This window comes from Macaca mulatta, chromosome 10, assembly GCF_049350105.2.
Source record: "Macaca mulatta isolate MMU2019108-1 chromosome 10, T2T-MMU8v2.0, whole genome shotgun sequence".
Taxonomy (NCBI): domain Eukaryota; kingdom Metazoa; phylum Chordata; class Mammalia; order Primates; family Cercopithecidae; genus Macaca; species Macaca mulatta.
The window spans coordinates 31869480-31884750 of NC_133415.1; the positions used below are offsets into that span (position 1 = coordinate 31869480).

The window sequence follows — 15271 nt, forward strand, 5'->3', positions numbered from 1 at the left end:
ATGCTGACTCATGTGCCCGCAGCTAGCAGGAGCTGGCAGCATGGGCTCCCCAGGGGCTACGACAGGCTGGGGGCTTCTGGATTATAAGACAGAGAAGTATGTGATGACCAGGAACTGGCGGGTGGGCGCCCTGCAGAGGCTGCTGCAGCTTGGGATCGTGGTCTATGTGGTAGGGTAAGAGAGAAGAGCTTTTGGCCAGGCTGGAGGGGCAGGGGAAGAGGTGGGGGGTGGGGCTTGGTCCTGCTGGGTTGAAGTTGAGGGTTGGGCTGTTTAGGGGCTGGAGGGGAAGGGGGCAGATTGGTTCGGGGGCTGGGAGGAGGTAGGCAATACAAGACAGGAGAGCAAGAACAAGCTGTGTGTTTGTCCTGTGTGCCCACCTGCCTCCTTCCCAGTCCCTCCCCACGGCCCCACCCAGGGAGCGCAGGACATCATCCTTAACATCTGTGAGAGCTGGAGCAGTAGCCCCAGAGAGACCACCAGCTATATCTCGGGTCAGGGGAGTCTAGAAGCTGGGAGCTGGGTCTAGTGAGGCTGGGGGTGGGTGCTGACTGGGGAAGGTGATTGTCCGAGGGCACTGGCTCTCTGACGCGTGGCTGGAGCTTCTGTCTCGTTCAGGGGGTCTGGAGTGGGAAGTGGGGCCAGAGAGGAGGTGTGGCCCTCGATGTTGGGCTGGGAGCCTGTAGGGTGTGGGGAGAGAACTGAGCATGTAGGGCCCAGCTCCGACCCTGTCAGTACACCCTGGGGACACACCACACTGCCTAACTTCTCTTCCCCAGGTGGGCTCTCCTCGCCAAAAAAGGCTACCAGGACCGGGATCTTGACCCCCAGATATCCGTCATCACCAAACTCAAAGGGGTTTCCGTGACTCAGATCGAGGAACTTGGAAACCGGCTGTGGGATGTGGCTGACTTCGTGAAACCACCTCAGGTGGGGGCCCTGGTGCTGCTGATGGGGGCACAAGTCCTTTGCCCACTGACAGCTTGGACACCTGCCATGCAGCCATGCAGAGAGAAGCATGTGATGCCGGAGACAGCTGGGTGTTCTCAGGAAGGCCTTCACAGAGGAGTGGCGCCTGGATAGGGCTTTCAGGGATGTGTAGGAGGTTTCAGGGTGGAAAAAGGGGCTGGTCAAGAAGCCAGGCCAGGGCTGGGTGTGGTGGCTCACTCCTGTAATGCCGGTACTTTGGGAGGCTGAGGCGGGCGGATCACGAGGTCAGAAGATAGAGACTATCCTGGCTAACACGGTGAAACCCTGTCTGTACTAAAAATACAAAAAATCTGCCGGGGATGGTGGCGGGCGCTTGTAGTCCTAGCTACTCGGGGAGGCTGAGGCAGGAGAATGGTGTGAACCTGGGAGGCGGAGCTTGCAGTGAGCCGAGAAGGCTCCACAGCACCCCAGCCGGGGAGACAAAGAGAGACTCTGTCCCCTGTCCCAAAAAAGAAGCCAGACCAGAGAAACTGCATTTCCAAAGACTGCCAACAAAAGAAGGGGGTGTCCGGGACTAATGGCTTGAGCTTGAGAGTGGTGTGGGGTGCTGGGGCATGGAACTTCCTGTAGCCCTGCTCCCTGACCTGGGGCACTGTGGTCAGGTGCTGCTCCTCCCCTCTGCTCGGCTGTGTTTCCCTCCTCCTTCCACCCAGCTCATCCCCAGCCTCAACTTCCACTTCTGCTCTTCTGATGCCCAGGGTGTATGTAGCCCCAGTGAACACCTGCCCAGAGCACAGCTGTCTTCCAGGTGCACACCCACATGTCCAAAGATGAATTATTTCCCTCTCCTGGCATGGCCTCTGTGACATCCACTAGTCACGATGGCTGTGACATCCACTAGTGCCTCAGCCAGATCCGTGACTCAACCTCGACCCCTTCCTGTCCCTTCTAAGATTTTTCACCACTACCCTTGCCATGCCTGCATGAGACTATGGCCTCCTAGAGGGCCCTTAGATGCCCCTCTCGCCTCCTCCCTACTGCTCAGTGCACACCCCGCAGCAGCCAGGCTGAACTTTCACATTAGGCATCCTCAGAGCCTGCAGCCCCTGCTTCTACTCTCAGGAATTCCCCCAACCCTGCCTATGACGGTGTCCACACATTCCTCCCAATCCTAATGGCTGCCACTCTCACCACCCTCTTCTCAGCCCTCACCTTCCCTTCCTGTGCATACATTCCTCAAATTCACAGTGCTCTCACGAGCAGCACTGGAGGGTCAGCCTTTCTTTCCAATGTCCTTGACCACAGGCAGAGCTTTCCCTCTTCTCCCCTGGCCCTTGCTGTGCCAGTGCTGCTGTGTGTGGGATGGGAGACTCACCTCTTCTCCATCCTGGGCAGGTGCCAGGCCCAGCTCTCCCCTAGATCTTCAGTACTAGAAGCAGCAGGCTGTTGGAATATTCTGGTTGAAGCCAGGCATGGTAGCTGGAGCCTATAGTCCCAGCTACTTGGGAGGCTGAAGCAGGAGGATCTCCTGAGCCCAGGAGTTAGAGTTTGCAGTGAGCACTGATAATAACACTGCACTCCAGCCTGGGTGACTAAGTGCAACCCTGTCTCTAAATGCACACAGACACACGCACACACACAAATAAATTTTGGTTGAGCAAATGAGAAAGAAACTTGTCTCAAGAGATGGACATGGGCACGAGGCTTCCCGGTCTCAAAAATGGCCAGAACCCTGCCGGCCTCCCATCTCTGCTTCAATCTGCCTTATGGGGGGACAGGGTTAATGACTTGATGGGGCCAACATCCCTTCCCTTATAAACCAGGCTGCCGGCTTCCGGCCTTTCTGGTCAATGCGAGCCCATCCAGGCCAACCTTAAGATTTGCCTCCTAGGGAGAAAACGTGTTCTTCTTGGTGACCAACTTCCTTGTGACGCCAGCCCAAGTTCAGGGAAGATGCCCAGAGGTGAGTTTGCCCAGGATCCTCCCAGTAGGCCCCTCGTTCCTCCACCAGCCCCAGGTGGCCACCCGTGTTTCCCTTTCCCCTTCCCAGGTGGTTGAAGCCTCAGCATGTGCTTAGTGTCCCCCAGGTCCTGGGCTACATCTTTGTGTGAATCATTTCTTTTAGTCTTCATATATCCCCTGCCTGGTAGGAAGTCCTGTGATCCGCATTTCAGAGGAGAAGACTGAGGCTCAGTGAGGTTGAGTCACTTTCTTAAGGCCTCCCAGCCTGTGGGTGACAGTGCCCCGAGCTCTGGGCAGCAGCAGTTCCCGTGAGGTGCCCAGACCCTCCCCATCCTGGTCCTGCCTCTGGGTACTCTCCAGGTTGTTATTGTGACACCCAGAGCTGGGCACATGCTCAGGGAGGTTCTAATAGCAAGAGCCAAGCTGGAATATCACCTCCCCTTCTGTGTTCCCAGCCTCTATTAATGTGTCCTGAAGCAGCTTTCATCTTTGTGAGCCAACACAGCACACTCTTGCTCATGGTGAATTCAGGGTTGCTTATGATTTCTGGATATTTTTGTTTTGTTTTTGAGATGGAGTCTTGCTTTGTCACCCAGGCTGGAGTGCAGTGACGCGATCTTGGCTCACTGCAAGCTCCGCCTCCTAGGTTCACACCGTTTTCCTGCCTCAGCCTCCCAGGTAGCTGGTACTACAGGCGCCTGCCACCATGCCCAGATAATTTTTTTTTGTATTTTTAGTGGAAACGGGGTTTCACCATGTTAGCCAGGATGGTCTTGATCTCTTGACCCCGTGATCCGCCTGCCTCGGCCTCCCAAAGTGCTGGGATTACAGGCGTGAGCCCTGATTTCTGGATAGTTTTTACATCAACCATGGTCAAGCCAGAGTCCCCCACCTTGTTCTTCTTCATTTCTGATCCAGAAATACTGATTCTCCCCCTGATATTTCACCTTTACCCCTTGCCTGGAGATGTCCCTGGGATCCTGCATCTGTCACAGAGCACGCTCATTCTCTCCAGCTGTGAATTTTGTTTGAACTATTGAGACTCAGGACACAGTCCCGAAAGTTTACTTCCACAGTGACATCTTTCTTTAAACAAGTCCAACATTTACCTGCTTCCTGGGCTGGAGGGTCATTGTGCAGATACCTGTTCCCTGAGCCCTGGTGGTTAGTCCTAGCACAGTTGCTGGAGACATCCCATGTCTGTAGTTGGAAATATGCACAAAGGATTGCTTACTCTTTTTTTTTTTCTTTTTTTTTTGAGATGGAGTCTCGCTCTTGTCCCCCAGGCTGGAGTTCAATGGCCCGATCTTGGCTCACTGCAACCTCCGCCTCTCGGGTTCAAGCGATTCTCCTGCTCAGCCTCCTGAGCAGCTGGGATTACAGGCGCCCACTACCACGCCCAACTAATTTATGTATTTTAAGTACAGACAGGGTTTCACCTTGTTGGCCAGGCTGGTCTTGAACTCCTGGCCTCAGGTGATCTGCCCGCCTTGGCCTCCCAAAATGCTGGGATTACAGGCGTGAGCCTGCCGAGACCAGCTTGGTCGGGGAGACCCTAACCCAGCAGCGCTAGAGAAATTAGACACACATACAGAAATACGGAGGTGTGGAGTGGGAAATCAGGGGTATCACAGCCTTCAGAGCTGAGAGCCTTAAACAGATTTACCTACATATTTATGACAGCAAGTCAGTGATAAGCATTGTTTCTGTAGATTATAGATTAACTAAAAGTATTCCTAATGGGAAACAAAAGGATGGACCAAAATAAAGGGATGAGCTCTGGCGAGTTATCTGCAGCAGGAGCATGTCCTTAAGGCACAGATCGTTGATGCTATTGTTTGTGGTTTAAGAACGCCTTTACGCGGTTTTCCACCCTGGGTGGGCCAGGTGTTCCTTGCCCTCATTCTGGTAAACCCACAACCTTCCAGCGTGGGCGTCATGGCCATCAGGAACATGTCACAGTGCTGCAGAGATTTTGTTTACGGCCAGTTTTGGGCCGCTTTATGACCAGATTTTGGGGGCCTATTCCCAACATGAGCCACTGCGCCCGGCAGGATGTGCTTACTCTTAGTGAACCCACACAATGTCCTTCCCTTTCTTAATGCTCAGGTGTCTGTTTAATATTCAGTTTGTAGACTGTTCTGAAATTTGGCTGGATCCGTGGGTCTGTGTTTTTCAGAATCTGTGCAATTCCTCTTTGTCTGCAAGCACACTTCTGGCTCTTCCCATGAAACGTCAGGGCTAAGGCCGGGCGCGGTGGCTCAAGCCTGTAATCCCAGCACTTTGGGAGGCCGAGACGGGCGGATCACGAGGTCAGGAGATCGAGACCATCCTGGCTAACACGGTGAAACCCCGTCTCTACTAAAAAATACAAAAAATTAGCCGGGCGCGGTGGTGGGCGCCTGTAGTCCCAGCTACTTGGGAGGCTGAGGCAGGAGAATGGCGTAAACCCGGGAGGCGGAGCTTGCAGTGAGCTGAGATCCGGCCACTGCACTCCAGCCTGGGCGACAGAGCAAGACTCTGTCTCAAAAAAAAAAAAAAAAAAAAGAAATGTCAGGGCTGGGTCGTCATTATCAGATCTGACAACCTGGCTTTCCCAGAAGACCAGAGTTCTGCCAGCTCCTCTCGGGATCCTGGCGCCTGAGCCCTCCCGTACATGCACCGTGCTCCTTTAGTGTCACCTCCCTCAGCAGACACCACTGAGCCTCCCCACTGGGCCAGGGGGCTAGCTATGCTGAATTCACAAAACTCCATCTCCCATACCTCAAGGACCACCTGCGTGGACAGCCCAGCCAAGGTGGCAGGTCCTATGATGGGACAGAGGCCGTAGGTGGGGGACCCAGGGCTGCACTTGAGCAGAATCTTTTTTTTTTTTGAGATGGAGTCTCACTCTGTCACCCAGGCTGGAGTGCAGTGGCATGCTCTCGGCTCACTGCAACCTCCACCTCCTGGGTTCAAGCAATTCTCCTGCCTCAGTCTCCCAAGTAGGTGGGACGACAGGCACAAGCCACCACACTCGGATAATTTTTGTATTTTTAATAGAGACAGGGTTTCGCCATGTTGGCCAGGCTGGTCTCGAACTCCTGACCTCAGGTAATCCACCCACCTCGGCTTCCCAAAGTGTTGGGATTACAGGCATGAGCCACCACGTCCGGATGAGCAGAATCTTAAAAAAGGGTGAGGAGAAGCCGGTGAGCAGGTGGATTTGGCTGGAGCAGGATGTCCACACAGAGGGGGCTTGGTGGGCAAAGGCGCTGAGCTATGTGAGGTGAGGTGCCTTTAGGGCTATCAGCCACTGAGTGGAGCTGAAGTGAATATTTGAACTGGGGTGGGAAGAAGGTAGTTCAGGATTTCAGGGGCCCCTGTAAGCCCCACTATGGAGCCAAACTGTTTTTGTTTGTTTTCTTTTTTTCTTTTCTTTTTTCTTTTTTTTTTTTTTGAGACAGGGTCTTGCTCTGTCACCCAGGCTAGAATGCAGTGGTGTGATCACAGCTCACTGCCTCCTTGACATCTCGGGCACAAGCAATTTTTCTGCCTCAGCCTTCTGAGTTGCTGGGACTATATATGCGGGAGTGACCATACCCAGCTAATTGTTAAACTTTTTTTTTTTTTTTCCCTGTAGCGATGAGGTCTTGCTTTGTTGCCCAGGCAGGTCTCGAACTCCTGGGCTCAGGCAATCCGCCCGCCTTGGACTCTCAAAGTGCTAGGATTACAGGCATGAGCCACCGTGCCTGGCAGGAGCTAAACTTGAGAGGAGCAGAAGAGAGCCACACATGGGCTCAGAGGCAGGGTGCTCAATCTCCTGCACATTGTGGGATGCACCACTTGGGCTGCTGGGGATAGGTGGATGAGGGTAGGGGGAGACGTGGGGGCCCCATTGGTAGTCACTGTGGGGTCTAGTTGGAGGAGACGGTAGCCCAGCTGGGGTGGAGAGGAGAGGCAGACACAGGACATAGGTAGGGACAAAGAAGCAGAGCATGTGGCTCTGTTCCACCCTCCACACAATCATGATGGCCCTGTCTTTCAGAAATTCCCACTGCCTCATTCTGGCTTCTAAGAGGCGCTCAGCCTTCCTTGAGCCCCTGGTGCTGGTGTTCCTCCTGCTGCCCCTGAGCTGAGTGCCCTGGGCAGCAGTGTCCATCCTCAGCCGGGGCAGAACCGTGCCTGGGAGAGTGCCTGGTGCTCAAGGGTGCCTTCCTCTCTTGGGTCTGGGACCCCAGAAAGCTCGCCTGTCCTCCCCTTCTGCCAGAGCCCCATAGTCCTATGCCTCTGTGCAGGCATTAATGTCCCCAGGTTACAGAAGAGCGAGCAGAAAGGAGTAGGCTGTGGCCCTTCAGCAAGGGTGTGGGGTCCTGCTTTAATACCCAAGCCCCTGACTCTAGGGCCCTGATCTTTGTCAGTTATGCCCCCATTTCGGGCATCAAAAACTTACCCTCCCAAGGTATATTCACCTTCCCTAATCTGTCATCCAGATTGGAGCAGAGGAGGTAGACCTGGAAGAATCACTTCCGTGTCCACCACAGACAGAACTCTCAGGAGGGAAGGGCAGGGCACGTTGTCTCACACCTTTAATCGCAGCACCCTGGGAGGCTGAGACAGAAGGATTGCTTGAGGCCAAGAGTTTAAAACCAACCTGGTCAACATGGCAAGACTCCATCTCTACAAAAAAAAAAAAAAAAAAAAAAAAAAACAACTAAAAAATCAGCCAGGCACAGTGGTGTGTGTTTGTAGTCCCAGCTACTGGAAAAACTGAGGTGAAAGGATTGCTTAAGCCCAGGAGGGCGAGGCTATAGTGAGCCACGTTCTTACCACTGCACTCCAGTCTGGGCAACAGAGTGAGACCGCATCACTAAAAATAAATGTTTTAAAAAAAGAGGAAAGAGGTCTCCCTTTGTCTTTGAAATACAGCATTGTACCCTCATCTGGCCAGGGCGTTGCTCTGCTCCCTCCTCTGACCACCTCCTTTTATTTGCACCCTCCAGCTTTCCTGTGTGGCCCCAGACTCAGGGTACTCTGGTGGGAGGGTGGTGAGGAGGTTTAAGGTGGGAAGGGGGCCTGTCCTTCCCACCTTGAACCTCCCTGCCTTTGAGACTGGGCTGTGGAGGGGAGACATCCCCTGTGCCATCGGTGACTGCTCTCTTGCCCACCTCAGCACCCCTCCGTCCCACTGGCTAACTGCTGGGTCGACGAGGACTGCCCCGAAGGGGAGAGAGGCACGCACAGCCACGGTAACTGTGGGCTCTGTCTTCCAGTGCCCCCAGCAGGGTGGGGGCTGGCCTGGGATCCTGGGTGGCTCCTGAGTGCAGGCCCCATTCGCCTCTGTCCCTGCATCTCTCTTTCTGCCAACAACCCCTTGGCTGACGCCTTCCCCAGCCCTGCGGAGATTTGAAGGTCTGGAGTTCATCTTTTGTTTTTCTAGGCGTAAAAACAGGCCAATGTGTGGTGTTCAATGGGACCCACAGGACCTGTGAGATCTGGAGTTGGTGCCCAGTGGAGAGTGGCGTTGTGCCCTCGTAAGTGTCCCCACAATCCCCCACCCCCACCGGCGCAGGGCCCCAGGCCTGGCAGAGGCTGTCACCTCCCTTCCACCTGCAGGAGGCCCCTGCTGGCCCAGGCCCAGAACTTCACACTCTTCATCAAAAACACGGTCACCTTCAGCAAGTTCAACTTCTCTAAGTAAGCAGAGTGGGTCTCATCTGCCCCAAGACCCTCCTTGTCTCCTACCTCGTCTGACCTCCCCCACCCCCGCCAGGTCCAATGCCTTGGAGACCTGGGACCCCACCTATTTTAAGTACTGCCGCTATGAACCACAACTCAGCCCCTACTGTCCTGTGTTCCGCATTGGGGACCTCGTGGCCGAGGCTGGAGGGAACTTCGAGGACCTGGCGTTGCTGGTGGGTGCCAAGTTGGGGGCAAGGTTCCCGGAGGGCTCTGGGAGAGGGTCCCGGGCCCACCCACCAGTGGAACAGCAGTGTGCTATGTGCAGGGTGGCTCTGTGGGCATCAGGGTTCACTGGGATTGCGATCTGGACACTGGGGACTCCGGCTGCCGGACTCACTACTCCTTCCAGCTGCAGGAGAGGAGCTACAACTTCAGGTGCGGCCCCACTGCTCCCAGTGCCCAGCTGCTGTGCCCATCGCCCTCTCCCTGTGGCGGTCAGGACAGACCACACCCAGGCCCAGCCCTCTGGATATTCCACTGGTGTGCGAGGGGCTCCCAGGAGCAGGAGAGAGCTGTACTCAACCCCACATCCTCCAGCACAGGCTCCATCCTGCTCCCCCAAGTCCTGAGCCCTCCACCCCATCTGTCCCGGGCCCCTGCCCAGCTCAGGCTCCTCACTGTCAGCCCCTCCTCCACCCCACCCTGCCTCTAGTATCTCCCCTCCACAGCAATGGGGGGTTTCCTTTTTACCATCCCCTTCTTCGTTTCAGCTTTTTTTTTTTTTTTTTTTTTAAAGACAGAATCTCATTCTGTCACCCAGGCTGGAGTACAGTGGCCCGATCTTGGCTCACTGTAACCTCCGCTTCCCGGGTTCAACCGATTCTCCTTCCTCAGCCTCCGAGTAGCTGGAATTACAGGCGCCCACCACCACTCCTAGCTAATTTTTATATTTTGGTAGAGATGGGTTTTCACGATGTTGGCCAGGCTGGTCTCAAACCCCTGACCTCAGGTGATCCACCCACCTCAGCCTCCCAAAGGGCTAGGATTACAGATGTAAGCCACCATGCCTGGCCTCCCTTCAGCTTTTACCTAAACATTTTTTTTAAAAACTCTAGACAAACTTAAGATTAGTACCATGAACACCCATATACGTTCATCTGGGCTTACCAGTTTTTATGTTACCATCTGGCCACATTTTCTTTTTCCCTGTCTGGAGTGAACTGGGTATGTTTAGATTTCAAACGGAACTGTTTGAAAGTAGGTGGCAGACATCCGGACACTCACCCTTTTCAACATTGTCCTGAGAACAGGGACCTTCCCCATGTAGCCACTGTCTTATTGTTGCACTCAAGAAATTGACCTTTGGGTGCAGTGGCTCATGCCTGTAATCCCAACACTTTGGGAGGCTGAGGCGGGAGGATCACCTGAGCCCAGGAGTTTGAGACCAACCTGGGCAATATAGGGGGACCCCTATGTCTACAAAAAATACTTCTAAAATTAGCTAGGCCTGATGGCAGATGCCTATGGTCCCAGTTACTCAGGAGGCTGAGGTGGGAGGATCATTTGAGCCCAGAAGACTGAGGCTGCAGTGAGCCATGATCATGCCACTGCATTCCAGTCTGATGACAGAGTGAGATGCCATAAAAGAAAGAAAGAAAAGAAAGAAAGAAAGACATTTAGCAAGAGTAAATCTTTTTTAATTTTTAAAAAACAGTATAGAAACGGGGTCTCACTACGTTGACCAGGCTGGTCTTGAACTCCTGGCCTCAAGTGATCAGCTTCCCACCTCAGCCTTCCAAAGTATTGAGATTACAGGTGTGACCCACCTTCCAGGCTGGCAGAATAAATCTAATACTTAATGCTCCCCAGCTGTGCCAACAGTGATCCTAAACTTTTGTACTTTCCAATCTAGGATGCGCTCAAGGATTTTTTTTTTTTAAAGACGGAGTCTCACTCTTGTCACCCAGGCTGGAGTGCAATGGCATGATCTCGGCTCACTGCAACCTCTGTCTCCCAGGTTCAAGCAATTCTCTTGCCTCAGCCTCCCAAGTACCTGGGATTAGAGGCGTCCACCACCATGCCCGGCTAATTTTTGTATTTTCGTAGAGATAGGGTTTCACCATGTTGGTCTTGAACTCCTGACCTCAGGTGATCCACCCGCCTCGGCCTCCTAAAATGCTGGGATTATAGGTGTAAGCCACTGCACCTGGCCCTTTTTTTTTTTTTGAGACAGAGTCTCGCTCTGTTGCCAGGCTGTAGTGCAGTGGTGCAATCTCGGCTCACTGCAACCTCCACCTCCCAGATTCAAGCAATTCTCCTGCCTCAGCCTCCCGAGTAGCTGGGACTACAAGTGTGTGCCACCATTCCTGGCTGATTTTTGTATTTTTAGTAGAGACGGGGTTTCACCATGTTGGCCAGGATGGTCTCGATCTCTTGACCTCATGATCCACCTGCCTTGGCCTCCCAAAGTGCTGGGATTACAGGCATGAGCCACCACACCCGGCCTTTATTTATTTATTTATTTTTAATTTTTAAATTTTTTTTTTTTTTGAGACGGAGTTTTCACTTTCTTGCTGTCTAGGCTGGAGTGCAGTGGCGTGATCTTGGCTCACTGCAACTTCTGCCTCCCAGGTTCCAGTGATTCTGCAGTCTCAGTCTCCGAAGTAGCTGGGATTACAGGTGTGTGCCACAGTGCCTGGCTAATTTTTGTCTTTTTAGTAGAGATGGGGTTTTGCCATGTTGGTCAGGCTGGTCTCGAACTTCTGACCTCAGGTGATCCACACACTTCGGCCTCCCAAAGTGCTGGGATTACAGGCATGAGCCACCATGCCTGGCTTTTTTTTTTTTTTAGATGAAATTTTGCTCTTGTTGGTGCCAGACTGGAGTGCAGTGGCCTGATCTCAGCTCACTGCAATCTTTGCCTCCCGGGTTCAAGCAATTCTCCTGCTTCAGCCTCCCAAGTAGCTGTGATTACAGGTGCATGCCACCACACCCAGCTAATTTTTGTGTTTTTAGTAGATATGGGGTTTCACCGTGTTGGTCAGGCTAGTCTTGAACTCCTGAACTCAGGTGACCCACCTGCCTCAGCCTCCCAAAGTGCTGGGATTACAGGCCTGAGCCACCGCACCTGGCCTCAAGGTTCTTAAATTGCATTTATTATCATGTCTTTGAGTCTTCTAAGCAGATTTATTGGATCCTTCTGCCACTGAGTGTCACCTCGTCATGCAGGCAGGCACACACGGCCACCAGGCCTGGGGATGATGCCCCTCAACACAGCTCACTGCATCCCGTCTGGTCTGGCTTCCCCAACCTCCCGAGCCCTTCGAAACCATGCGGGGCTGGCTCCCACCCACATCCTGTTCCCCCCCGCTCTGTGCTGGCAAACCATTTGTGTGCATGTTCCTCCAGGCCCAGTCTCATGTCCCCTCCAGGAAGCCTACCCCAGTTCCCAGGGAAAAGTGCGTTCCCATCTCTGGAATCCCTCAGCCCTGAGCCTGCTCCTTCACATCCCCGCTGCTGGGTCTGTTTAGGGACTCCTCTGTCCCCCATCCCCTCAGCAGGCAGGGAACTTCTGAGGGACAGGTCTTGGTTTGCTTTTTCTGTTTTCTCACCAATGACACAGGGCTGAGACCCAGGACTCAGGCTTGGGCTGGGGTTTACAGTCAATGGATAAGTTGGACAGAGGCCTGGCAGGGCCAGCCCCACCTGTGGGTGGGCAAAGCAGGCCACCAGAGCCCTCTTTCCTGCCCGCAGGACAGCCACTTACTGGTGGGAGCAACCGGGTGTGGAGGCCCGCACCCTGCTCAAACTCTACGGAATCCGCTTCGACATCCTCGTCACCGGGCAGGTAGGCACAGGTAGGGGTCAGGCCGGGGATGGGAGGCGGCAAAGCAGACAGGGCTGGAGGAGGCATGAGGCCGACAGTCGTGGGCTGAGAGGTTCAGCTCAGATCTCTCTCAGGCAGGGAAGTTCGGGCTCATCCCCATGGCCGTCACACTGGGCACCGGGGCAGCTTGGCTGGGCGTGGTGAGTGCAAGCACTGTGGGCACCTGCAGGCTGCGGTGAGTGCCGCTGACCAGGGTGTGTCCAACGCATGCTGGAGGCTCCGGTGCCTGCACATTGAATCTCGGGGTGCAGGCTGGGGAAGTGGCAGGAGAGCAGGCTTGGGGGCTGGAACATGGGTTGGCCCTGCCTCTCCCAGGTCACCTTTATCTGTGACCTGCTGCTGCTGTATGTGGATAGAGAAGCCCATTTCTACTGGAGGACAAAGTATGAGGAGGTGAGCTGAGGTCACTCTGCTTGGACTCTGGGTTCTGCCACACTTAGAAGTTGGCTGGATCCCTGACCTGCTGTCCTCGTCTGCAGGCAAAGGCCCCGAAGGCAACCGCCAACTCTGTGTGGAGTGAGCTGGCCCTTGCATCCCAAGCCCAACTGGCCAAGTGCCTTAGACAGATCTCAGCACCTGCACCCACGGCCACTGCTGCTGGGAGTCAGACACAGACACCAGGATGGCCCTGTCCAAGTTCTGACACCCACTTGCCAGCCCATTCCTGAAGCCCGTAGCCATTCCCTGCTGGTTGAGAGTTGGGGGTTGGGGAGGGTGGGGCCCTGCTTGGGGATCTCATCCTTGAGATGATTGAGGATTAGGGGTAGAATTCCACCCTTGAACCCCAGCAGACAGTCTCTCCCCTGACTCCTGCCTTAGCAGGATGCTGCCTCGGGGAACCACAGAAGTCAGCCACAGAAGTCATACTTAGGAAGCTGTCTGAGCGCAGCTGCTTGAGGGAGGCCCTGTCTCTGATCCCAGGCTGGGTGGAATGGCTGGAAGGAATGGTTCCAAACACCACCACCGAGATCTCCCTCAGGCTGGCTGGGTTTTGCAGCTGGAATTCTCCTCTTGGTCCCAGGGCAGGGCAGAGAATTCTAATTGTCCAACCCAGGGAGGCAAGGGGCTGCTTTCCATTGTGGGTACCTGGTGATGAGGGCATGCTGTGGAGGGCCAGGGGTGGGGCTGAGGCTGGGCTGACATCTGGAATCATCTGCCACCTGGAGCCTCAGTAAAATGCCTGGGGTCCCTGCTGCCTCTCAGTCCCCAGAGCCATGTCCCTTGGGAGCTAGGCTTTGAAGGGCTAGGGTGGGAGAGTGTGGCCCCTGAGGCCTGGGTATCCAAGGAGGGGCACATGCACCTGATTCTCCTTGGGGCCCAGAGAAAGCTGATGTCATGGCTGGAGAAAGTCGTGGAGTAAAGCCAGCAAAGCCACCCTCTTCCTGTGTAGTCCTTACAGGCAGGACTGGAAAGTTGGGGGGCATCTATGGTAGACATGGCACAGCCATGGGGAGACCAGTGGGGCAGTGCAGGGTGGACTTGGGGACTCTACCCCTGAAGACTGAGGCCCTGCAGCTACCGGGTGGGCTAAAAGGTAACTGGAACAGGCCTGGACACTTGCGCACCCATGTCGGAGCCTGAGGGCCACATTGTTTTCACCTCAAAGCCCTTGAAGAGTGGGCAGAGACAGCAAGAGAGCCTCAGCCTGGGCCTGAGCTCAGAAACAGCTGTCGCCTCAGTCTGCACATAGGCGTGCACCCCAGGGTAGTGCCGGCAGGGACGTGTGTGTCCCTGTGGGTGTGCCTGTGCCGGGCAGGCCTCAAGCGCATGCCATCCTCTGAACCCTGCTGCCCTGTCTAGGAAGCCTCCTTGGGGCCCCAGCTCTGCTCCCTGGATCTGCCACCTAGCAGATGTGGGGAGCCTGACCCCAGGCTTGTCATGGAACCCTCCTTGCCTGGTGTGTGTGGCTCCCCTCTTAGCTGGGCACCTGGATCCAGGCCCACCTGTGTCCCTGACTCAGGGTGGTCCCAGGACTGGCACCTACTCTTTGGAGAGCCCCAGCATCTTTGGTGTGGATTGGAGACAATTGCCTGGTTCCATGGGGCAGGTGAAGACTCGGTGCCATAAAGAACGCCACAGTGGATATGCCAGCAGGCCACATGGCTGGCCAAGCAATTATTATTATGGATCCCTTGGGCTGTGGGCCTTCCCGTCCACCCCACCACACCTGCCCAGGTAGTTGGAGCTGATCATAAACAAGAAGGCTCTGGGCAGAGTCCACGGCACCAGCATCGGCCAAGGCCCACTCCTGAAGACCTGAAGTTCAGCTCCTGGACAAAGTCCTAAGGTCCTGAGGACGCCCCAGCCTGCGCAGGCCTGCAAACCCAGGCTGCCCACAACAGAAGGGGCTCCTGGCTTGTCCGGCCTCTCTGGCCTCCCAAGCAGGTGTGGGAGAGCAGGGCAAGTGTGGGCTGACCAGCTACTCCATATGGCCGGGGTCCTGCGCTGGCGCCTGGCTAGGGGGCTGCACAGCCTGCACTGTCTCCTCCAGGCTGCCCCTGGGGAATACCACGTAGTGCGTGGAGTTTGGCCCTGGCAGCTCCCGCTGGTTCTCCTTGCTGTGCCGGATGCCGTAGCCAAAATACACTGCGAGTCCTAGACAGGGCAGGAGGCAGGGCATGAGCCTGAGGTACAGGTTCCAGCCCTTCCTGTCCTCTTTGCCCTCCTCCTGACCCCGGTCCCAGCCTGGCCCCCACTCACCCATCAGCAGCCAGATGGAGAAGCGCACCCAGGTCAGATAGCTCAGCTTCAGCATGAGGCAGATGTTGAGGAGGATGCTCAGGGCTGGAATCAGGGGAACCATGGGGATCTGAGGAGGCAGGGGCAGGGCAGGGC

General features: G+C 55.1%; 2 protein-coding genes across 34 annotated transcripts in view; one reads left to right on the forward strand and one right to left on the reverse strand.

Moving 5' to 3' along the window:
- The window catches only part of P2RX6 (purinergic receptor P2X 6), a 22328-nt gene continuing 7057 nt past the window's right edge, over nt 1-15271 (forward strand). Inside the window, exons 1-12 of one of the 19 annotated variants that reach the window (XM_077950727.1) lie at nt 1-174; nt 777-927; nt 2819-2890; nt 8042-8117; nt 8309-8402; nt 8485-8565; nt 8642-8787; nt 8896-8985; nt 12304-12397; nt 12511-12576; nt 12752-12829; nt 12916-13810. In XM_077950727.1, coding sequence (XP_077806853.1) covers nt 11-174; nt 777-927; nt 2819-2890; nt 8042-8117; nt 8309-8402; nt 8485-8565; nt 8642-8787; nt 8896-8985; nt 12304-12397; nt 12511-12576; nt 12752-12829; nt 12916-13186 — 1383 coding nt within the window. In that variant the 5' untranslated portion in view covers nt 1-10 and the 3' untranslated portion in view covers nt 13187-13810. Of the gene's footprint in view, nt 175-776; nt 928-2818; nt 2891-8041; nt 8118-8308; nt 8403-8484; nt 8566-8641; nt 8788-8875; nt 8986-12303; nt 12408-12499; nt 12577-12751; nt 12830-12915; nt 13811-15271 lie in introns of those variants that run through there. The other 18 variants (XM_077950728.1, XM_001084368.5, XM_077950729.1 and 15 more) reach the window with 18 other exon arrangements.
- SLC7A4 (solute carrier family 7 member 4) overlaps nt 14522-15271 on the reverse strand; it is a 19442-nt gene continuing 18692 nt past the window's right edge. For 14 of the 15 annotated variants that reach the window (XM_077948162.1, XM_077948161.1, XM_077948163.1 and 11 more), the window contains 2 exons: nt 15137-15245; nt 14522-15031 (listed from right to left, as the gene is read on the reverse strand). In XM_077948162.1, coding sequence (XP_077804288.1) covers nt 14856-15031; nt 15137-15245 — 285 coding nt within the window. In that variant the 3' untranslated portion in view covers nt 14522-14855. 15 annotated transcript variants of the gene reach the window in all.